Source organism: Akebia trifoliata, unplaced genomic scaffold, assembly GCF_017979445.1.
Source record: "Akebia trifoliata isolate Shusen 1 unplaced genomic scaffold, ASM1797944v1 Contig00131_ERROPOS169462, whole genome shotgun sequence".
Taxonomy (NCBI): Eukaryota; Viridiplantae; Streptophyta; class Magnoliopsida; order Ranunculales; family Lardizabalaceae; genus Akebia; species Akebia trifoliata.
Window position 1 is genome coordinate 1 of NW_028236850.1, and position 24,574 is coordinate 24,574.

The 24,574-nt window shown below is 35.8% G+C and overlaps 1 protein-coding gene and 1 pseudogene across 10 annotated transcripts in view; both read right to left on the reverse strand.

Annotated features, from left to right (window-relative positions):
* LOC147381935 (uncharacterized) overlaps positions 1-24,574 on the reverse strand; it is a 29,761-nt gene continuing 5,187 nt past the window's right edge. For 3 of the 9 annotated variants that reach the window (XM_086429780.1, XM_086429779.1, XM_086429781.1), the window contains 3 exons: positions 20,183-20,398; positions 16,298-16,392; positions 13,895-14,242 (listed from right to left, as the gene is read on the reverse strand). In XM_086429780.1, the coding sequence (XP_086285906.1) occupies positions 13,958-14,242; positions 16,298-16,392; positions 20,183-20,398 (596 nt within the window). In that variant the 3' untranslated portion in view covers positions 13,895-13,957. Of the gene's footprint in view, positions 59-1,080; positions 1,331-1,556; positions 1,689-9,195; positions 9,261-9,981; positions 10,240-11,596; positions 11,775-12,510; positions 12,709-13,894; positions 14,243-16,297; positions 16,393-20,182; positions 20,399-24,574 lie in introns of those variants that run through there. The other 6 variants (XR_015174243.1, XR_015174241.1, XR_015174242.1 and 3 more) reach the window with 6 other exon arrangements.
* Positions 14,697-15,760, reverse strand: LOC147381936 (uncharacterized; annotated as a pseudogene). Its single transcript, XR_015174247.1, has 3 exons — positions 15,702-15,760; positions 15,274-15,588; positions 14,697-15,178 (listed from the first exon to the last, which is right to left on the reverse strand). The product of XR_015174247.1 is annotated as an uncharacterized LOC147381936 (transcript).

Sequence of the window (24,574 nt, forward strand, 5' to 3'; positions counted from 1 at the left end):
CAGAACGCCTATCAGTTGTTGTGACATGTGATGCGTCCTGCCCACCTCCAAGCACAACCTGTCATCAGCTCAAAAGCATTAGCTCTTCAAGAGGTTATTGAGAGCACGCATAATTCATGCTTCGATGCTAAAAACTTGTGATTTATGCCTATGACCATATAAATCTTAGGTTTTGTACCATTTATATAGAAATCCCAATATTGAGGCTATAATGCTTTGAACTATCACCCTACCCACCACATTCCAAACACTTCGTTCTTTGCAAGATTGACATACAATACTAAGACAACTTTAAAGCATCTGATATGCATCTAAAGAACCTCAATTGTGATACCCTTGGTAGATAAGAACGTGCCATCGACACAACTGCAAATGAGAAAAGAGAGGACTAATCTTTTATTAGATTTGTAACCAATAGTCTCCATTGGAATATTGTTATGTATTCTGTAATTAATCCAAAATTTAATTCTAAAGGGTACCAAGAACATTGTATAAACTATTTGTTTTAAATATATTTCCACTAGTATATAGTTTTGTGTCATGTGAATTGATTCTTTCTAGTTTCTACATATCCTCTTACTCTATCTCTCTCGCTCTCAATTTTAATTCACCTGGTCTTCTAACTCTTTCTATCATCATTAGTATCATTTTTATGCATCCAAACTTTACAACTTGCTGCAAGTGGAGCTCCTCAAAGATGTCATCTATAAGCCTATTAGAATTTGCTCACTCCCATCAAAACTTTACTAGATACCAAAAGATCAAAGGTTGTGACGGGCTTATGAGGTTTTATGGTGTGTTGAACCAGAAAAAATTAAACTTATCTACATAGTAAGTCTGATTAATGATGAGTGCCACACTGATTTCACGTCTCTTCCTTTTCTAATATACCAAACCAAGTCTCCAATTGGTTCTTTAAAGCCACATGCCACAATTGTTTTCGGCAATAAAAATATATGGTTCTCATGAAGTCAACTGATTGGCTATATATCCTTAGAAACGAAGTTTGTATGGTGCAAGATACACGAATGCACACAAAATTTTCTACGTGTTTATAGTTGAAGTTCCATAAATACGTACATGATCAAGAAGTGGAGACATTGCAACAGCATTGACTGGCCGCTCAGTCACATATGTCCTGATAATTGTCAATGTTCTGATGTCCCAAAGCTGACACAATTGTGAAAAGAACTCATAAGAACAACATAATAAAGCAAATATTATCCAGGGAGCCAGTCATGAAATGTGACCCGTCTGCAGATTTTGCTAGTGATGTAATTGTCTTCTGATGACCCGTTTGTTTGTCTGATTCTTTGAGCAACTTCCCTGTCTGCAAGTCCAATTAGCATAAAACTTAAGTTTCATGTCAAATATTATACGTCCATGTATGCAAAAATGAAAGGGAATAAAGTGTAGGAACTAAAACTGCCTCTTAAAAGTACCTGGACAAGATTCATAAATAACCACAATAACAACTTCTATTAGTGCTCGATTTACGATTCCTTTATATACTATAAATGGAAAAATTGATTATTACAAGTGTTCCATGCAGCTACTTACTTCAGAATCCCATATACGAACTACTGCATCTTCACCAGCACTTATCATTGTCGTGTTCAAGGGTCCCCATACAGCTCTATTTATTCTCCCTTGAGGTCCCTTGATTGTAAGCACAGACTCACCGGTCTCTGCAAAATAATTGTTAAATGTATTAACAACTGGCCTCAATTTCCATTTTTTAAATAAGCAGGCACTATAGGAAGAACATAGCCACCTAATCATCCATTAATTCCATCAATCAACCACAAACACCAACCCATTAGAAATGAATTTTTACAGAGGAATATCCTATGCATTCAAACAGCACACCAAAACAAAAGCAATATAAGAAAGAAAAAGTGACATTTTTAGCACCAACAAATAAGCTGAGTATTAAAGAGTAGTGTTTTTTTCTTAAATAGTCAAGCAGAAGAAGGTTGGTGGTATGTAATTAATAAGGCGGGTTTCAAACCCAAGTTGTGGTATCAACACTAACAAACCTTGCCAACTTAGTAAGCTGGAATCTTCAAGTCCAAGAAAAATCAAATTTGAATTAAAAGAAATTATTGCAATATAAAACCAGCCGAGATGCAACTCAATATGGGTTACAGCAGTTTCAGCCTAAGTGAAAAAAGAATATTCTACTCAAGGCATCTTCAAGAAAAATGAAATATTTCAATTAAAAGAATACATTGCAATATAATTACCAGCTGAGATGCAACTCAATCTGCACTACAGAAGTTTCAGCCTAAGTTAAAATAATACTCCACTCAAGGTGCTCTTCCACCTCCACAATTTTGATCATTCATTCCTGCACCTGCTTCTTAACCTCTTTATATTCTCACTACCAACTACAATTATCACGATTTAATTAACACTACTTTTTATCTTTATGAGCATCATACTATATAGAAGACACCTTTTTGGAATCTAAGACCTTGCTTGTTACACTGCAAGCACCAGCAAAATTATACTGGTCCTTGGTTACAGTTTTGAAATTTTTTAATGTGGAATGCAACGGACAATTAGGTTATTTGTTTGGTGTTTTAGTTTGTTAGGACTTATTTTCTTTATATAGCTTATATTAGGATTTTTTTTTTTTAATTAATGAAGAATGAAGGTTTTGATGAATAAAGAATGAGTTTTTTTCATGGAGTGAAGTAAGTTCTCCACCATTCTTGGTGTGATTCCAAGAAATCCTGAGTATGATTCCAAGGTTCTATCTTTTTATCCCTTTCTATTTCTTCTTCTAATCTTTATTTTTCTTTTCTATTCTTTTATTTTTCTTAATTTTCTTTTAGTTCATTGTTTTTTATTTACTTGATTATTGATTCTTGATTTTTGAAACCGATAAACCTCTACTCTTAATCATTTTCCCATTTTCTTTAACCCTTATTTCATTCATCTCTTTTCCAAATCTTTAACCCTTAATCATTTTCATTGGGATTGTGGTCATATCTACAATCATTGTTTTCATTTTACCTTTTGAGTTTACCCAATCCAAAACCAAATTCCCTAAAACCCCCATCATTTTCTTATCTCCCTTCATTGCCCTGCATCGAATTTGGTATCAGAGCTAAACCTGGAATAGATAGAGATGGTATTGGAAATTAAAACCAGATTTGTTTTACCTTCCGGACAGTCATTCAGGGTATTGTGTAGTGATGAATATGAGGAAAACTTGATTTCCACAAGTTTTTCTGAAAAGATTTTGCAGAATGTTGAAAATAAAACTTATTATGGTCATCGTGATTACGGCTATGTCATTCAATTCCGTCAAGGAAATTTTATCCATAGGGTCGAGTAGAAGGTGGTTCCTCTAAAAGATTGTCATATTGTGTTGAGTTAAGGTTGGATTTCACATGTAAAAGCTACATTTGATGCGGAGCGAAATATTTTACGTGTTACTTCAGGCTGACAATATCCACTGAAGGTATGTCCATGTAAATCAACTCATGTGGTACTATCAATCCAAGAGCAAATTGAAGAAAAGATAAATACAAAATCAACTTCAGAAGATGGTGTGCCTACAGTTCTAGAATCAATTTAGGAAAAAGATCATGAAGTGAAAAATATGTCAAAAGAGCCTAAGGAACATCTTTTGGAGACAACATCTACGGTTTTTGTTCATGATGCAGTTGTTCCATCACTATCTCAAACCGACTTAATCATCTTAGATAGGTACATTGAAGATTTTGCAAAGATAAAAGATCACAATTTGAAGTTATTGGTTCAGCATAAGATCAAGACATAAGGACGAAAGGGATGAGCCACAGTGTAATGATCATTTTCAAGCATTTTAAAACTTGATGATTTTTTTCCAATCAAAGGAAAATAATGCGGAACGCAATAGATGATGATAATTACCACAATTTTATTTTGCCAGTGACAAAATCTTTCCAGTCGAGGAGAATTGATGGAGACATCAAATCTTGAAGAGTAGATTTTAGTTTTTATTTAAATTTCTGTTTTAGGGCCTTAATTTTATTTTTTGAGGCTTAGTTTCATGTTTTATTGGCCCATAGTCTTAGTATAGTATTTAGGGGCAGTTTAATAATTTTAGTTTATTTTTTATTTAAGTTTATTAGGGTTGAAAATTTAGGACATATAAAGTTATGAAAATTAGTTTATTTGTTTGGTGTTTTAGTTTGATTATGACTCTTAGATTTATTTTCTTTATATAGATTGTATTAGGATTTTTTTTTTAACAAGGAAGAATGATGAATAAAAGGAAAGCTTGAGCTTGATCTTCCCAATAATGGGTGTGTGTAAGGCCATTTTGGGGTGAGTCCAATATAATATTATTTTCTTCTAATCTTTATTTTTCTTTTCTATTCTTTTGTTTTTCTTGATTTTCTTTTACTTCCTTTTTCTTAATCTTCTCGAGTCTTGAAACCCTTTTCTTAATTCTTGAAACCTATAAACCTCAACCCTTAATCCTAAATCCTTTCCTTACCCTACAAACCTTTAATCATTTTCATTGGAATTGTGGTCATACCTACAATCACTGTTTTCATTTTACCTTTTGAGTTTATCCAATCCTAAACCAAATTCCATTTTCTTATCTCCCTTCATTGTCTTGCGTCAATTTTCTACCACAACAATATTTGCATTGTTTTCTTCTTTTTTGGAAAAAATGTTAATTTTTGTCTACAATTATCATGCTGCATCCGTTTTCTTTGTTCAGAAGAACCACAATTATTGTATTCCAAGAAGGTCCTACTTGGGTAATCAAAGAACATGGCATCTAATGCAAAGAGTTTAACACTCATCACTTAAAAGTTCAAAAAACAAAAAAACGTGAAACCCGAACTTTTTGTTTTTGTAATTAAAATCAATTTATCATTAACATCAGGACTCTGTCTGACACTTGATGAAATAGGTGAGACACTAAAACAAATCCACTACGGTATCAAACCAAATCCTTAAGTCATTACAAGGATAAGAATAAGAAGTTTCACTTGGTTTAGATGGAAGGAAATTTGTCGTGATAAAAAGCAAGGAGACCTGAGCATCTATAGACTAAAGTAGATGGACTATGCACCTTTGGGCAAATGGTTAAGGAGCTTCGGTTCAAAACATGATAGTTTATGGCAAAAGGTGATTAAAGCATAATTTAGAGAAAGGAAATGTGAATAGGAGAGTGGCAAACCCTAAGCATCATATGGTTGTGGAGTTCATAAATGTGCATGGCGTTTAACGATTGGGAATTGGACCACCTTGCACTATTGACTAGCATTATTTCTTCAATGCCTATCCTCAATAGTGAGGAGAACAATAACATGCAGACCGACAACAAGAATGGCATGTTCTTATATAATCAAGTGTATTCTCAAGGGCCAATGATTTGTTCCTGCATTGGCCTATGGATTTTAAAGTATCATTTGAGATCTTTTTATTGGTTAGCATCTTCTAGGAAGATTCACAATGAACCAACTCCTTTATGAGAGAATTGTGTGCTCCGAATTTCTGTAACTTATGTAAGGAAGATGGGGAATCAACCGATCACATTCTAATTCATTACAGATGTGTAATGGACATATGGAATCATTTTCTTGCCCTATTTGGTATTGTAGGGTGTAGGCCTAAATTGGGGCAATTGTTGTTCATGGGTTGCTAGGAAAAGCCTTCTAGGCTGCAAAACCAAGGTTTTGGAAAGATAGGATTCAAGAGGTCTTCCAAGAGATTGAAAAGCCTTATTAGGAAGTTATCTTGTCAATTTTGGGTCTTTTGTTCCACTGAGTGTCAAATTTTTAAGGAATTTAGAGGAGTCTTCTATGAAGATTTCATAGGTAAATTGGATTGAGTACGTAATTTATACTTAAGAGTAGTGTCTCGCCTATGTAGCTTTTGGATATCCACTTATTCTCATTGATCCCCATGATCGCCTTGTCAATTTTTAATATATATATGGGACAATAATTGTGAAAGTGTAAGCCATGTAGAATTCCTTTTGGGTGTGGAGTTTGGAGAGGCATTTCTAATTTGGGGCCAGCTCTGGGGGATCATATTCATTATTAGGTAGGGGAAAAGAGACCGTATTCACTTTGGAAGGATTGTTGATACGGTAAGACCCCCTGAAGAGTTTGTTTCTTGGGTTGTACTCCTTGTCCTTGAGGAAAAAAAAATGCATGTGTCTATTTTCCTGGTTCCAAATGAGATAGGTGTATCCTGGGATATCGGGCTCAGAAGAAGACTAAATGATTGGGAGATTAAAGATGCAACCGATCTCATTGACTTGCTTGCTTTCATAGGCCCTTCCCTGAAAAAGGCAGATCGTCAGATTTGGAAAGGTAGTCGTGAGGGGAGCTTCTCCGTTAAATCTTTCAATTCTTTGCTAGAAGGAAATCAAGATCCTTGTTTCCCTGCTTCCTTATTTGGTCTTCTGATGTGCCTACCAAAATCTCTTTTTTCATTTGGTTGGCAGCATGACTTTGAATAAGTTTCCTATGATTGATCTCCTAAGACGTAAAAGTTTTTTTATGGATTATTTGTTGTTTGTGTAGAGCGAGTGGAGAGTCGATGAACCAATTTCTTATTCATCGTGAGATGGCCCATGGTATGTGATCGTACTTTCTTTCTCTATTTAAGGTCTATTGGTGTCATCCTCAATCGGTTATTTTTCTCTTGTTTGGTTAGAAGTCCACCTCTTTTTCTGGCAGATTGAAGATACTTTCCCTTCACAATTTGTTGGGGCTAGTAGAAAGAGAGGAATAGACGCACACTTGATGGGAAAGAAAGCTCTATGCAAGAGTTAATTTTTAACATTTTTGGTTTATTGTTCTCTTGGTGTAAGCAACACAAGGATTTTAGAGTGTTGATTTTTGAAGATTTTTTGTTTAAATGGGATATTGTTAGCAATGAGAGATTGTAGTTTGTTTTCTTCGAGGACTTCTTGTCCTCTTGTCAATAAAATTTCACTTTTGACTTCAGAGGCTTTTGGTTTTTTTGCCATGTTGTGTTTTTTGTTCCTTCGTTGTACTTATTTTCTTTGTACCTCTCTCACGCTGTGTTTGGATTGAGGGAAGGGAAGAGAAGAGAAGACTAGTTTCTCTTCACCCTATTTGGATTAAAACAGAAGAGAAGAGAAAAAATCAAGTTTCTCCTGTTTGGTTAGGATTCATAAGAGAAGAGAAGAGAAATTATTATTATCAAATGACTATTATAACCTTCATAATCTAAAAAAAAAAATTCTACTTATACAATGATACAAAAATATCTTACTTAAAAGAGATTACTAAGGATTGATCATTAACATCTCATTCATCTTCCTCACTATTTTTTATTTATTTATTATTATATTATTATTTATTTTACTTTATTATTTTTTTATTTTTTTTTGCTAACCGAGTGTCTGGGCCAACTTGCGCGCACCACGACTAGTCTCGGGAAGGACTACCACAACCCACCACCGCCATGGTCCCCTAGTTAAATCATGAGAAAAATCCAAGAGAAAAATCGAACCCGTGACGTGCGCCTAACCCACACTTCACGTGCTCGCCCCCTTACCACTTAGGCAACCCATGGGTCCTCACTATTCTTTATTGTTAAAATGGACAACGAAACTTCAATTCCTTTGAAAATTTTCTCTTCGATGTCAATCGTAAATGAGTGAATTTTAAGAATGTTTTCATTATTTTCAATCGTAAATGAGTGAATTAGGGGTAACCTTAATTTCGCTAATTTCACAAGGGGTCTTACTAAAATACCCTTATCCACGTTCATTATACTGTACTTGTAGTTGTCCTACATTATATGACATGAGAGTATGGGAGCCATACCTCTTAAAATCACTGTTGATCATGTACTTCATTTAGTAAAGTAGTTAACCAACTCCAATTTTTTACTATCGCACACCAATATTTACTAATGACACATCAATTGACCAATGAGGGTCGAAGAGGTGGAGATATCCAATCCTTTTTTTTTCATCACCACCGAGCCCTTTTTCTTCTCCAATTTGTATTTCTAATAACTAAGGGTGTGACATTGAGGAAAGCATTTTTGCTCATCATGTAATTGGTCAAATTCAAGATTCCTAAAAATGCCTTCTTTGACTGTTTAGCAAAAAAAAAAAATCCTCTCCACAGAGAGAAGAAATTTCTATTATCACATGGAACTTAGTGCTCTATAATGAATCGAAAAGAAAAATGAAGAAAATAAACTATGTGATAATAACCGTCAATTGTCCACTCCTCACAACTAACTATTCTTTCAAGATAAAATCAGTACTTGGAAATGCAAAGATGATTATTCTACAAGTTAGTTTAGTATGATTGCCCGGGGTATTTATGATTTCCTACACTTTTGAGTTTGTTGATCCTCCTGTTCATTTTATTCTTCGAGATTTAACGAAATCTTGAGATGTTGCACCAGCAAGCAAGTTAGTGGATCATGCTACATAACTTACCAACTTGGCAAGCTAACACCTTCAGACGTTTTTGCAGCAGATTATTCCAATCCATGTGCACAGGAGCAATTCAACAATACAGCCTGTATTGCAACTAGAACTACCACATTTAATTGACGTTCGACCTGTTAGAACGAAACACCATATACATTTCCTGAGTTGAATGGACAAAACTGGACTAGCAGAGCTCCAGTTCATCGGTCTTCCCAGACCTGGGCAGGTCTTTCCGTGTTTTAGAACACTAGAACAGAGATTATATCTACAGGGCGTCAATTAAATTATTATCCTGTATGAATCACTAACTTTAAGGAAAGAAAACAAACTACCAAATCAACGACAGCCTGATTAGACTTCATGAACTAAATTAGTTTTTAGCTTACAAATGGCAAAAAGAAATGCTCATGTACATTTCTATTACAAATGACTGAACAAACAACTACCTTGTTATGCTACCCATTATCGTGAAGGAGAAACTGCCATCATCACAAAAATGCCCACCTTGTTATATGCACAAAAAATATTCCTTATGGTAGTTTTCAAATGAAAGGGGGAACATGGCCCACAGGGCACATTCAATGGGAATAAAAGCCTCGGCTTGCAGTCCATGATGTGAGTGTCAGGCTTGGATTCTAGTGTACTACGGTGATTGATACCACCGAAGCAATGGCACCATCATCTTTTCCCAAATGAAAATGATGATTGTGGACTTAAGGTATCAATACAAGTATTCGGGAATATCTGCCAACCAGGAAGTGAGCTTGAGATTTATCAACTCCATCGCATCCTGAAACTGTGAAGGCAGATCCAATTCCTGTTGAATCAGAAGGAAAACAAATCAAGATTTCTTTAAAAAATTTAGGTCCAATATACTAGAATTCTTGGTTATGAAATTACATAAACTCCCCAAATATTCGTTTCTTACTGGAAATGTCCTTGGTCCTGCATTTGCTGGATTCTCAGTGCAATTAAGAGAGAAATAGCTTTAATATGAGTGATTAGTTTATCAAATGAGCTCACACATCATGGAAGCAGAGAAAGAACTTCATACTATGGGCCAAAAGTTAGTTGTCTGATTTGCCGATTGCTCTAGCTTAGTTGTGCTGTCATGTGTGTTTGGAATTTTTTTTTTTTCCTCATAATCACCTAATCTAAAGCATCAAACTATCAACAGAAACAAAATTTTCTATTGATTCACCCAAACCATGGAGTTTGTGAAGGATTTTTTTTTAAAAGCTTTGAACGTCAAACCTTCCAAAGTTAGACGTTATCCAACTACCCATCTATACTAGGATATGATCTTAGGTCATTGAGGATTAGGAGTAAACACAATAAAACAAAGAGAGGCAAAAATGTGAATTAACACAGGGTAGATTGCATCAAACAAGGCAAAAGGAACAACTCGGGGACAATCGAAGGAAGTTCTAATTCCAAGAAAAACAAGCAAACCAGCTTTACAAAGAAAAAAAAAGAACATAATCAAAACCATCCTCTTATAGATCACTACATAGAGAACATGAGTTTTAAAGATGGGGTTGGATTACATGAATTTCTATAACAGAATTCCGACTTGTTACGAGTTTTCACCATTAACTAAGATCTCCCCAACGGACATTGTGCTTGACAGCAAGATAATGTGCTCCTACTGGCCCTCTACTGCCATATGGGTAGAGCTCAGGTGCAATCTTCTTCTCTTCTAATTCTTTTAACAATGGTGTGAAAAGTGTCCAGGTTGCATTGAGCTCATCACTTCTAATGAATAGCATTGGACAATTTACCACCCTGAAACACATCTTCAGATACTTTCAACTTGAGTGTACAGTGAACTAGACAGACAGTAACAATTATGATGAAGATGTTACAAATCACACAAGTCAATAGAAAAAATAAAATGAGACGTCTATCGCAAATACAACACTGTTGTGATGGTTGTCAAAAGATGAGATCATTGCTATCGACTTTGCAAGGTCAAAATAGAATTTAGCACATCCACAAGTAAAGACTTGCTAGAGAGCTTGTCCGTAATATGTTGAGGGAGATGGGGCTTAAGCCTATATATCAATAAACCACCAACAGGAACCCAAACTATGTCACTGAAGATCCCAAGATCTAGGCTCAAGGAGTAAACCAGTTGTAAGAGTAGTTTGTGGTGGTACTACACTACCCATCCCTATGGAATAGTCGTACACATTTATCATTGAGAGAATAAGCTTATATGACTATTAATGTTTTCTCTGGTTGGAAGTCCCATGGGGTATTATAATAGGTGATACTCTTGATAGAAGCACTTATATGAGTCTAGAAGTGGGGTCACTTTTGATGTGAATTTTGGGTGATTATCTATAATGCTCATGAAAGCCTAGGAATGCTCATGGCCGAAATGAGCACACTTTCAAGAGCGATGGTGAGTTAGAAGAGTTGTGTGTGATCCATTGTCTTGGTTTACAACATAAAAGTTTGACAGTTCAAGACGAAAGTTTGCTGTAGAAATAGTACACTTGATAGATCTATTTTAAGCAAAGATTTAAGTTGACCTTGTCACCCATGCATGACTTCTCTACTATACTCCATGCTTTGATTTTTGTGTTTGTTTTTTTTCATCATTTGGGAATTGTTTGTAATGGTGCAAGTGAATGAGACAAATCAGGAGGGACTTAAGAGTCCTAGCCTCTAAATTTCTATTAAGATGCTAGCGTCCAACTCCCAACTGAGAAATTCAAATCTGCTCAAACATAAAACTAATTACTAAGGTTGGAAACCATGAATATGAACATGATGCCATTGAAGTCTAAAAAGCCTCAGTTGTTCAAGACGATCACTTTCAATTATTTTTCATCACAGTTAAGGCATAATAATAGAAAATAGGACTCAGGATCCAATACAGTGTTCCATTCCTATTAAATACCTATATGTGTCTACGTGGCACATTTTAGTTGGTGTTTAAAACAACTCAGGCTTTTATTCAAGCCATTCACGCTAGCCAATGTATTTGTTTCCAAATCAAATTGTGCCACGTAGACACCATTCCTATCTATAGGAATGGGGACACCGTATGGGATCTTGACTCCAGAAAATAATACTATTAGAGATCCAAAACTCAAATATGTACAAAACAGAGTAGGCACATTACTCTTTATCTTTCAGTTTTCGTCCAAATCTGAAAAGTTCTCCTCAGAATCGTACAGACCCGAAATGGTTAGTTGTTCCATTTTATTTTCTATTTTCTCCATGTATTATGACTCAATATTAGGAGATAGGAACTTGAGGACTTTGACATCGACACTCATTTAGATATTGTATTGGAAGAAGATGTATTGCTATTTATATGCTGTTCCAAAAGAGCAAAAAAATAAAAAAAGATTAATAAAAACAGATTTATAACATTAGAAGTGTGTCACGTGTCAAACATTTTTTTTAAGAAAAAGAAAGGATTTGCAAGTTGATCAAGGCCTGTGGTCTTCTTAAACACTAAGGTTCTGTCCTAGAGGATGATGGTTAACTACCATCATACAAACAATAAACATTTAAACAGTCTTATTAAAGCATCTATAGGCTCTGACCACATCTTATCAATGTTAACAGGCCCATAATAACTCCCCATGGTGCCCATGTTGAAGTAACACAACATGGGCACGGGTAAGGGAAATGTCTCGGACATGGAGCAGGTTGCCTAAATTTGTTAACAATGTTTTGTGTAAAAGAAATCTACTTAATGAAATCATCATAGGCAACCAAAAAGAACATTTATCTTTACACTTGAAAAAATTCAAACGAAAGCGATGTTCACCCACACACACACTATATATAAATGTGTGTGCGTGTGTGTGTGTGTGTGTATGAGAGGCATTAAAATGCAATAAAAATGAAAATTACCCAGTCTAGAGCATAGCATGGATTCAATCCTACCTAGTATGGTCACATACGTATATAATTCAAAGCAACAACAATCTTGGAATAATTACAGATGCCATTCATTTTAAATATGAGAGGGGATTGAACAAAGTCAAACTAATCATGAGAAAAGACAATGTGAAACTACTAATTAGTCGATTATATCATCTCACCTGATCAATACCACCTCGAGAAGTAACCTCCACAAACAGCCGATGCAAGTCTAATTCTTTTCCACCAATAATGGGGATCCTATAATTAAATGCCCAGAGAAGGAGGTAAGTATGGATAGTATTTTGGGAGTGCTTCCTTCATTCCAGTAGCACCACCACCACCATCATCATCTTTCACCATTATTATTTAGCCCTTCTCTGCCAAATGCAAAATCACAAAATGAAAAGAAAATCTGCATCATAACATCTATATACAAGCAAGCATATGTGAAGAAAATCTAGAATAAATCAAAACAAACATACAAAGAAGAAAATGATGATGAAGACTTATCATTAAAGGAGAGGTGGGTACTTGGGCATTCTCAAATAACAGGAGAAACGATACCAAATCCAAAGAAAAATGAAAATCATAACATGTAGAACACTTAAATCATGAAAAAATCGAAATAGGTACTTAGATAACATTAAAGGAGTAATGGGTACTAACATCTTAAACAATACAAAAAAGTGTCAATCAGTTACATCACAAAAAAAGTCAATCACCAAAATATTGAACAAGTCACATCACAAAAGCATCTCTAAATATTAATCAAGTTACATCACAAAAAGTGTTAACAAACTAAATCAAGAATCTCCAGCACTATTCAACATTGTCATCAAGTATCGCACACGCCTCTTAGCTGGGTTACCAAAAAACGCCCTCATTCTTCTTGGGTTTTCGATGAGAAAAGAGTAGGCACGATCAAGTAAGTCTGAATCAATGCCTAATCTTACTAACTCATCAAAAACATCCTCCTCTAAGTAAACGCGTGCTCGAGTCCTCTGAAGAATCTTATTTGTTTCACGAATTCCGTGTTTTAGAATTTCATTTCCTTCGCTAAGAATTTCATTTCCTTTTTCAATTGCAAATGCAATATGTTTCATTGAATCCTCAATTCCTAAATAATCTGTTTGAAGATGATGCCTTTTTCTTGGATTGAGGTAGGAGGGAAGTAGCAGACTTGTTAGAAACTGATTCATAAGGAGTTGTTGGTCGACCTTCTTCATGCATATCATGTGAACCTTCAAAGCCCTCCAAACATATATCATCATTTATCACCATATAATCAATATCATCAAAAAGTGTTTTAACACCCCCTCCACTCCCTTCTATCCCCCCACCTGTCTGCATCTCATTATTCCATCGCTTCACTTTTCGAATGCAGTTTCAGCACCTTGTCCTGTTGCTCTATCCTTTCCAAAAATTTGTTAGTTTTCATAGTGAGGTAAAGGTGTATTCATCCACTTCTTTGCTTCAGGTTTGCCTACAACAATAAAGAAAAAAAAACTTTAAAACATTATTGCATATTAATAATAAATTAAAGTAACATAATTTAAATTAGTAATAAAATTTAACCTCAATCAAAGCCTTCCAACCTTCAGGCTCAGCATCCATCATCTTTGTCTCTTAATTCCATGCAAAACCACTCAGGCCACCCTTGAAAATATCATAGCACTCATTGAAGTTCTTTTTAATTGTTTTCATGCGGTTCTTCACGAGTTGCTTATTAAATTCATACCCAAGCTTTTCATTCAATTCAACCACAATTTTGTCATATGCCGTGGTTGTGAAAGTCCCATTAACTCTGTTTCCATTATCGTTCTGATGAACAAATGCGTCAATGAGAACCGCATCCATTTGCTCATTCCATTTCAAAGCTTGTTCCTTATCTGTTTTGTAAGACTTGCTCATCTATAATATATACAAAAATAAAGAATTATATTAATTAAGGCATAATTTGTAACATAGAAGTTATTATGCAAACAAGATAATACATTTAAAATGGATATCCAATATCAAATAAGTTCAGAGTCAAAATTTAAACCAATACTTAACATAGTCTTACGATACAATCATCCAGTTATAATTTTGCATGTAAAGAAAAAAAATAATAAAAAGTCACACTTAATCCAATACATAATCACTCCACATGGTAGCTGCAATGTTATCTCTTAAAATTGCTCCTAGTCTAGAGTTTTCATCATCATTCTCTCGAAAAGAACATCTTCTTGAGATTCAAACTCATTCATGATTTCTCTATCTACTTCAGCAATAAGACGCTCATCAGGATCAACACCCATTAAGAAATTGTGGAGAATACAACATGCTAAAATTATCTCTGATTGCGTCAATTGAGTAAGTGGGCTCTATCGTGCTTCTTATAATAGGAAATCTTTTCTTCAATACTCAAAACATCTTTCAATTGCATTGCACAAGGAGGCATGTCGATGATTAAATAACTCTCGAGGATTTTGTGGCGCATGTGTAGAATATTATTTCAAGTGGTAACGCACACCTCTGTATGGTGTCATAAGTCCACTCCTAAGCATATATCCAGCATCAACAAGGTAATATTTACCTATTAAGATTAAAAGTCATTATTACAATAGTATTTTTAATTAGATAAAAGAAATATATATTAATAGTTGTGATTAGTGCATTTTTAATTATCCTTGAATCTGATGCAGTTCCTTCCCATCCAGGTAAGACGTATGTGAATTTCAAGTCAAAAGTACATGCTGCCAATACATTTTGTATTGGATATTCCTTCCTTCCACGATATCTTGGTGCATCTGTACTAGAAACTTTCACACGAATATGTGTTCCATCAAGTGCACCTATGCAATCCTGATATTAATGTAATATATCAAATTCTATTACGAAAATAATATTTTTACTATTTAAATGAAATTTATATAAAAGGAATTAATAATTATATTTACCTTGAAGTATGGGTAGAATCTACTATTGTTGAATATTTCTGGAGAAACTTCTGATCCATCAGGTTGTTTAAGATAGAGTTTGGCTAATGATATTATGGCTCGTAGAACACGATGAAAATGACGACTTATAGTCTCACCAGAATGACGGAAAAAAAATGAAATGGTGCGGTTCCTTACATTTTGTGACAATATGTGAAGAAATTTGGCAACTTGCTCTTCAACTGTAGCTCGTCGAGTGTGAGTAAGTCGACCAGAAGTTTGAAGCAAATTGCATAAATTTTCAAACGCTCAGGCTCCATCCGTATAATATCACGACTTTTTCATTAGTCCTAAGTTCGTTCATCAATTCGTGTCTCACACACTCTCTTTCTAAAATTGTTCGGTATTATAGAGCGATCCACATAATTTCTATACTTAGACTGCTTAACCAAATAGGCAGCCACAAGACAACCACGTGTGCCGCATCATACGACGCCTTCGATCCCATCCCACACAACAAGTTTTTTCCAAATTTGACAACGGATGAAAAAAATCTTCATAAACGAATCATCCAATTCTTCTTCTCTATCCATCTAGAAACTACAACAATTACAATAATAATTATAACAACTATGTGTAGTAATTAACCGTGCACATATAGTCTACATTATAACACGAGAAATTTTTTAATCTATATAGGTGGAGATGAACAGGTACAATCTATATGTTATGCCCCTTTTTAATGAAAATTAAAAGATGGTATACAATCAAAGAGAAACCCAAAGCAACCAAAGATCCCCTACATCAAAGGTTGCCAAATTCGATAATGCAAAGCATTGGACTATTGGATGGGTTTAGTCGGTTATGGTAAAATCATTATTTAAAGGAGAAAATGTTTTATATTTAGCAATAAAAAAGTAGCAAGCCTTCTTACTAATAGAGGGTATGACATCAGCAAGAATAGGAGTGAAAATAAAAACCAATTTATTGGATGAACTTTCTAATACACACTCAATGAAATATATAAATAAAAAAGAAAACTGACCTTTATTGCTCCTTCAGGGATACTTTCAATAGGAAGTTGAGATGTAGGGGATTCCTTGAACTTCAAGTAGTTGTACACGATAACACCACAAAGAACTGTAAAAAAAAAAGTTTAAATGTACATGTGAACCGTTTAAGGGCAATCAATATTCAATCCAGTGTCATAATCGATTGCATAACCAATAAATAAGGTCTCTCTTTTTTTTTTTTGCTAGATTTGTCTTTAGTCATTGGGTTCCTTCCACAAAAAAATGAATATGTTCCTTCCACAAAACTACACACAAGTAAGACAATTTTAAATATCAATGAACAAATTGAGTTGATAAACATGATAGAAACTGAGCTAGAAATCTAACAAGATGTTGAACATAGGCCAAATTGTAGACAAATAAATATTTAACGAAGGTTCAAGACTAATAAACAGAGATCAAGGCAATCAAGTTATATCTAGAGGACCACTATACAAATAGATATAGTTAACGTTTAACAGTTGAAAGCTTAAAGAAATTAGATCCAAAGCAAAAAAAAAAAAAAAAACTAAATATGAAAAATATTAGAACCTATAAGAATTGAAAAAACTGCAACAACCCAAAGAAGAAGAATTTCAAGGAAACAACATCAACAAAAATCTTTAAAAAAAACTCAATAATTTGGTACCAAACCCCCCACCCCCATTCTTTACCTTACATCTTAAAAAAAGTTATAAAAAATAAAAAAAACAAAAAACAAATAGGCATGTTATGTTGTAGAGTTTGGGTATGTAAAAAATGATTAACCAATCTTAAGAGATAGTATTCCTCTTAAGTAAATTAAAATATGTGAGTGTTGATACAACAACTTGAGCTCAAACCCACGAAAATACACCCGTTAATTAATGATCACAAATCTCGCTTACCTAACAAAATGAAACAAAAATCAAGTAATGTATACTTCACTTTTATAATAAAATAGAAAAATCAATAAGATGTCATCCAAGTTAATGATGAGGGAATTATTATTCTTTAAAGTCCTTCAATTTGTGTATTACAAGGAAGAAGTTCTAAATACACTAGAAGCTACACTATATTTTTTCACGAAAAGCTATGAGTTGATGTCAAGTTCATTTCTAGGAAGATCATTAGAAAACATAAACATGGGAGATAATCAATTTTTTCTTTTTTGCTCAAACCTTTATATTTAATATACCTCAAAAAAATTTTAATAAACTAGGGTATCCGAGCTCTTTAGAGCACCCGACTAATCCCACGGGGCACACATGTACAAACTTAAACATGATTAAGATCCTGAAAAACTTTGATTGATGAACAGCTTAGATTATAATTTATCCTCTAATTGTGTACCATTGTTTGTCTGTGATATATTTAGATCAATGGCTAGGATTTTCTATGGTGTTCACTTTTAGATGATTCAAGTGGGATTCAATTTAAGGTTTGCAATAAGTTCTACAATTTCGTCACATTTATAATACAAAACAGGGGCCTATTACAAGTGTACTAGAAGGAGAACATAAGGTGACTACCCCTGTAAAGCTAGTTTCCACCATTCAAAGGTATAAATCATTGATAAACGGAGTGATAAGTACCAACTAAACTGAAACCACTTAGGCATCAAGGTGTGCATGATAACTTACCTAGACTCAATTCAATATACAGTTCGTTGGGAGTACAAGTTTGAAGTTTATTGCACTAACACTTCTTTTTTTAAATTAAGTATTCAGTCTACACTATGTCCATGTCATATCCTTGCCAACTATGGTTTACATCTGGGATTTATGGGAAGTTGAATTCCAAAGTACTGTTTAAGAGTGAATGCAAGTTTGAATTCTCTAGCATCCTAGAAAAATCTATGACACAAAAACAATCCTCCAGAATCAATTCTTTAAATTGAACTTGGTTTTCCCAAAGATTCTAAAACAGAACCAGTCCCTAACTTCATCTCAAAATTCAAATTCAATTAAGATAAAAAATGCAAGTGAAAAGGCCTCAAAAGTTACTGCGTAAGTACTACATTTTTTACTTTAAGGAACAATCTGAGTCTGTAGTAACTCGCAACTCATTTTATCTACTCCCCCAAAGTATGCTTCATTTTATGTTAAGACAAATCCATGAACAATAGCAGAAAAATATAGCTATCTAAAAAAGTATATCTAATATCAAACTTTCTTGATTTTCAAGAAAATATAGATCTAGGTTTTCAAAAAATTTACCTTCTTGATGACCTTGAGATCGAAGATGATGATTTCCCACTGTTACAAAAATAAAATAAAATAAAAAAAACCAGAGGGTGTAAGGATTTTGAAAAAAGAAGATGAAGAGAAATGTGTGTGCCATTGAAGAGGGCTTCTTGGAGAAAACCAGAAGAATGAGAGAGAGAGAGAGATGAGGACCTTAGCTCGTCTCTACTCGAGTTCAACTCCTTCGTTCTACACTTCTAGGGTTTTGAAATCAAATTTGTTTTTGAGGATTTTTGAAAAAGAAGAAGAAGAGAAAGGTGTGTGGGGTTGAAGAAGAGAATTTGGGTGACGTTGAAGAGGATTTCTTGAAGAAAATCAGAAGAATGAGGAGAGAGGTCGTCTTCGAGTTCAGTTCAAGTTCGGCTCCTTCGTTTGCAAATTTCTAGGGTTTCTGAAATCAGTTAATTTGATTTATTACATGAGGGTAAGTAGTAATATATGGTCTGTTAATATAAATAAGTTTTGGAAATTTTAGAAGAATGAGGGTAAATTTGGAATCGAAAATATGCTCGCTTCTCTTCCCGCCTCGTCTCTCAATTTCGGAGGAGGGAACAATTTTTTTACGTTTTTCCCTTCCATTCCCTCCATTTTCTTCTCTTCCCTCCTCACTTAACAATCCAAACAGGAGAAAAGGTATTGTTTTCCCTTCCCTTCCCTTCCTTTCTCTCAATCCAAACACAGCGTCAGTGACTTCCTTGGCCACTGTCTAATTAATAAATTCTTGTTTTCCCATCAATATATATATGTGTATCTACACATGCAATGTATGTATTCTTTACTCATAAAAAATCCCTAAAACCACAATTTTAAAAAAACCCAACTTAGGAAAACCAAAAAACAGAGAGATAGAGATAGAGAGAGAGAGAGGGACTCCCTCTTCAAACTCGTTCACCCTTTACTGGTGATGTTTTGCAGTACCAAAAAAAAGATAGAACAACATTGCGTGAAACCTATTTAGATCGTTTATATAGAAGCGAAAGGTTTGCACAGGGACCTTCTTTACTAATCATAACCAAGCATCTTTAAAAAAGCCAAATAACAACAAAACCTTTTTTTTGTGTGTGTGTGTTTGTTTTGCAAGGTACCAAGCAGGTTCTAAACATTGTAAAGTTTTACAATAAAATTACTTAATAAGTTAATATTTATATTAAATATTAATTCATATTTTATCGATACATTTTATCAGAACTGTCCCTGGGAACCTTTTTGAACTACATTTCCTCATTCCCAAACTAAATACCAATCCTGGTTCATGCAATTAATTAAGCAAATCCATTCTCAAATAAAATAGAAAAGAGAACATCAGTCCTTCAGAATCATCCAATCAAGCAAATCAAGAATAATTCGAAAGATGAGTGTTAAGAAACACTATATCAGCTTGCAAACAGTAAAATACGCTGCATAAACAGTAAGTTAAAAGTTAAATTGGGACGTAGAAGATGCTCCATAAAGAAAAACAACTAGAAAGCTTGCACATCTATCATTAATAACAAGGCAACATCATATTTTAAAACACACACAACTAATTAACTAAAGTAGATAGAAGTTACAAAAGGCAATTCCATGAACAGATCAGTGATGAATGAAAAAAGTATAACCTTACAAGTAAAAGTTAAAAAAAAGTAGTCCCTTGACAAAGAAGAAGCAACATACGTTCACGGGGATCTTTGGCAACACGTTTCACATGAATGGAGGAAGGAAGTTCCATGAATGGATCAGTGGTGATCACAGTGAGGTGATCACCAACTGAAAAATCAACAGCTCTGGTTGGAGAATCAAAGCTAAAAGTGTAGAGCTGAGTTCCAGTCTGAACATTCCATAGCTTTGCTGACTGGTCTGCACTTCCAGTTATGAGGCGCATGGAGTCCCCTGAACAATGGAAACATAAAACGATAAGACACAATTCAGACTGAAATTCTCTTTCCACAATAAGCCCAAGAAAGTTAATGGTTTGAACCTCTTCTTTTACTTATAGTATATACGAACATAATTAAGTCTTACAACAAAATAAGAATATCATCAGACCCATAAAATACGGGATTGTACATCCTTAAGTAGCAAGTCCATTAAGGGTAAGCATAGGTCCTCAGCCAAATATAAACTGAAGTCATATCTAGTGGATTGTACATCCTCGAGTAGCAAGTCCATTCAGATTTTCTCCAGTCTGACATGTATCTCGGGAGCGGATATAGAAGCCAATGGAGATGAACCGAGGTTACCACCCACTATTGTAGAACTCAGGTTCACTCTAATACGGAGTAGAAGGCACCCCTTTAGTTTTAGACTCTATTAGAAAAGCATCCTATTGAATCACAAATCAACCATGTAAAAGACAAAGTTTTAGGGATTAGGACAATGTTACCTAGTTCATTGGTTTGCTTGATTTGAATTCGAGTTCGCAGTTCGCCACTCTTGAATGAACCCAGTTTGTAGAGGATATTTAATTCATTTATGTTAATCTCATAGAAGGAGACGAAAAAAAAAAAAAAACATGGTCCAGGTGCAGGTGGAGCGTAAGGTATTTGAAATTAAGGGAGTTTGGGTTCAACGGAGAAGAGGGTTAGAGGTCAAGGAAAAGGGTAGAAGGTTCGAATCAAGTTTGCAGCTGTTGGAGGATGAAGCACTATGGGCCTCTAAACAACTGGACATAGCTCGAACCTCATCGAGTATTTTCAGAGCCAAGTACTCGAAGGATGGACGTATCTTTATGATCCAGGAAGAGCAGAACTCTTATGGAAGATTCCTAAAGCTACAATAGTTTTTCAGTAAAACTACGCTCACGAGGGATAGTGTTCCCGGAAGGTCTCAGAGGAAATGGTTGGGGGGTAGTCAGCATCGCTTTTAGAAATTTTTTCACTCAAGACGAGAAGATGAAGGCACTGGTAGAGGAGGGAGGAACGTGTTACACGCGGGCTGAGGTAGTAAAAACACCGTCTAGTTCAAAGGCAGAGATAGAAATCCCAGCTGCAACAAGTGAAGAGGTGAGTTACTGTGAGGTGGTTAAGCTCGCCCACAAGCCGTGATTAAGCAAGCCCACAAGCCTGTGGTTAAGCAAGCACACAATAATGGTATACTGTTCGGAAGATGGAGATGGTCGTATATTTGTAGTTCAACTCTCTGGAGGCAGATTGGGAAGGTTTTTTGAAGGAAGTAAAGCTAGGTCTTTCGCAAGCATCGAAGATTAAACTGTTGGAATGGGAACCATCCACTCGGATGCTGATGCTAAATGGCAGAGTCGAATTCCTAAAGGTTTATTCGAGAAGAACAGTCTCAGTAGGGAACAACACATTTAGTTTACACCCATGGTTTGCAGATTGTAATTCATTAGAACCAGAACAGAAGGAAAGTGGGACCTGGGTCTGTGTTAAAGGGCTGCCTTTCCATTTATGGATGAACCAGGCTTTCAAAAAGATTGGGGCTCAGCTAGGAAGACTCTTAGAGGTGGATATGTATACCCTTCACCGTGCAAGATTGGATGGAGCGAGGCTCAAGGTTGGCTGCTCTCCATGGAAGATGCCTCGGGGTTTGTATCTTTGGATGGACGGTTTTCGATATATGGTAGGGATTGAGATGGAAAGAGATGGTATAGAAAGGAAGATTTATGTAGAGGAGTCAAGAAAAGAAGTTGTCGACGCTAGCAGTGATACAACAAAGAGAAACAAATAAGTAGATCAGATGGTTGAAGTCTGGTGTCAGTCGGAGGAAGTAGAGGGGCAGTTGGAGAAGATGATGCCTGAAGTTAAAGAGATGGACCTGGAAGTATCAAAACCAATCGGCAGAGGCGTGGGTAACAAGCTATCGAGCTGGCGTAAATTCAAATGCAGGGTTAAATTCAGAACACGTGCCTTAAGCAATAATAACTTGAGGCCACGTCGTTGGGCTTTTAAAAAAGATTGGATGGGAAAGCTGTTAGATAAGGCAGCTAAGAACCTAGATTTTAATAGGTGGCTGCGCAAGATTAGGAAGGTGGAGTGGAGTAGGCCCAATGTAACCGGGTCGGGGTTTAGGTGCTCAGGTGCCCATAGTGGAGTTGGTGGGCCTGTAAGAATGAAGGGTAGAGAAGCCCATTTCCCGACTCTTGCGGGGTTGGGCAGCGAAGGTCCTTTGGAAGATAATATGGACCCGGATCCAAGTCTACGAAAGGAAGTCCAACTCGAAGTACAGGACCATCAAGGCCCGTGCCGGCCCAGTCGTTATAAGTAAAAAAGTCGGGTTGATAACTAAACAGGCCCGTGGGAGGTATCTAAGGCTTTTAAAACTTAATAGTGATAATAGTATCAGAAGCTAATAGAAGCTTTCAAGTTAACTCTCTCTCGTTCTATGGTGAGAGATGCACACAAGGAAGTTTCAAATTTGGAGGACAATAAGAGAGAGCCTCAGAATTCGATGAGTGTTGAGGATGAAGGTACCACGATTCCAGCAAATAAGGAAAATGGAGTCTCTGGGAAGGACAGCCTGATTTATCGGAAACCTTTCCGAGTTAGGGGCTTGGGATTGAAGGTTCAGACGAAGAGGAGTAGTGATTCGGTACATAGGGTCGAATTGTTGGATCATGGCAGTTGCACTGCCCAACAAAGGAAGATGTGCAAGCCATGGAATTCAGCGTTAGGCATCTCATCGAAGGCTGTAACGGAGATTGATGAGGAGGTTGTAGAGGTTTTGAGGGCTGAGGAACATTTGGCGAAGATAGCAGAAGTTGATAGACAGAAGAAAAACAATAAGGTGCAGCCCAAGCACCACCTTATTGCGGTTACTAGAATTTGGGAAAGATTTCGATTGGATTTGTGGCGCCACCCATGTAGATCTAAAATCAACAACTCTCCAAGCAACATGAATAGAGGGAAGGGTAACCCGAGAGCTTTTAAGGTTAGAGATTTTATTGGCCCATCCACTTTTCAACAGGTATTTTCCCTATTTCATGGTTCCCTAACTGCTGTCCATTTTTATTCTGCTATAGTCTTTTCTATCTTCCTTGGATGTCTCGGTTTTTGTTCTGTGTGGTACTCTCTCTATGAACAGGTTTCATCTGTCTGCAGCCCTCAAAGATTCCCGTCAATTCAGTGAGCTTGTCAGAGAGGAGGTAGGAAGAAGGGAGAACAGGGAAGAGGCCGGTCAGTTAGCTCTTGTACCATTAATTCCCACTCAGAAATCAAGGAGGTGGTAGTTATTAATCGGACAGAGATGTATAACGATGGAAATTGGGTTGTTAGAGACATGGGTGAGCCGCTAACAGATATGTTTGAGGAAGGGATTGTGAGGACAGAGTTGGAAACAGTGGAATGGCTAGTAAGGGAGGCTCTAAATATGGCAGAAAAGTTTGGTGTAGTTCCAGAGACAGGTAATAGTGAGCTCTCCTTGATCTTGAGGGTGGCTGTTGGGGATTCGAGAGAGAGAAATAGTTTGGAGGAGGAACTTAGTCATATCAACAAAGAGTATGGATTTGAGGAAAAGAATGAACACTTAGAAGCCGAGAATATTCAGGAAATTCGAAGTTATAGGGATGGAACGAATAATGAGTTGGTAGTAATCGCTCCTGTGGAGATGACTAGGAATCTACTTAGACCACGAGTGAATAAGGTTCTAGTTAGACAGGAATAGAGGTAGGGTGCTCTAGGCTGTATTGGGTTTTCGTTTGGTTTCCAATGACACTAAGAATTTTATCTTGGAATGTGAGAGTGCTAGGTGATAGGAGAAAAAGGGTGGATGTGAAAGCTTTTATTAGAAATAAAAATCCCATTATTGTCACATTGCAAGAATCTAAACTAACCAATTGTGATGACAAGCTCATTACGGAAATTTGGGGGAGAAACATTGATTGGTTAGCTCTCCCCGCTATAGGTTCGGCTGGTGGGATTCTAATGATGTGGAACAAAGACTGGATCCAAGTGACAGATTAGTTAGTAGGGGCCTTCTCTTTTTCTTTTCTTTGTAAGGGATGAAGATTTTCAATGGGTGTTTTCCGGGATTTATGGTCCAACCAGCAATAGGGAGAGAACACAATTTTGGGAGAGATTGAAGATGTCGTAGGTTACTGGGAGAAACCGT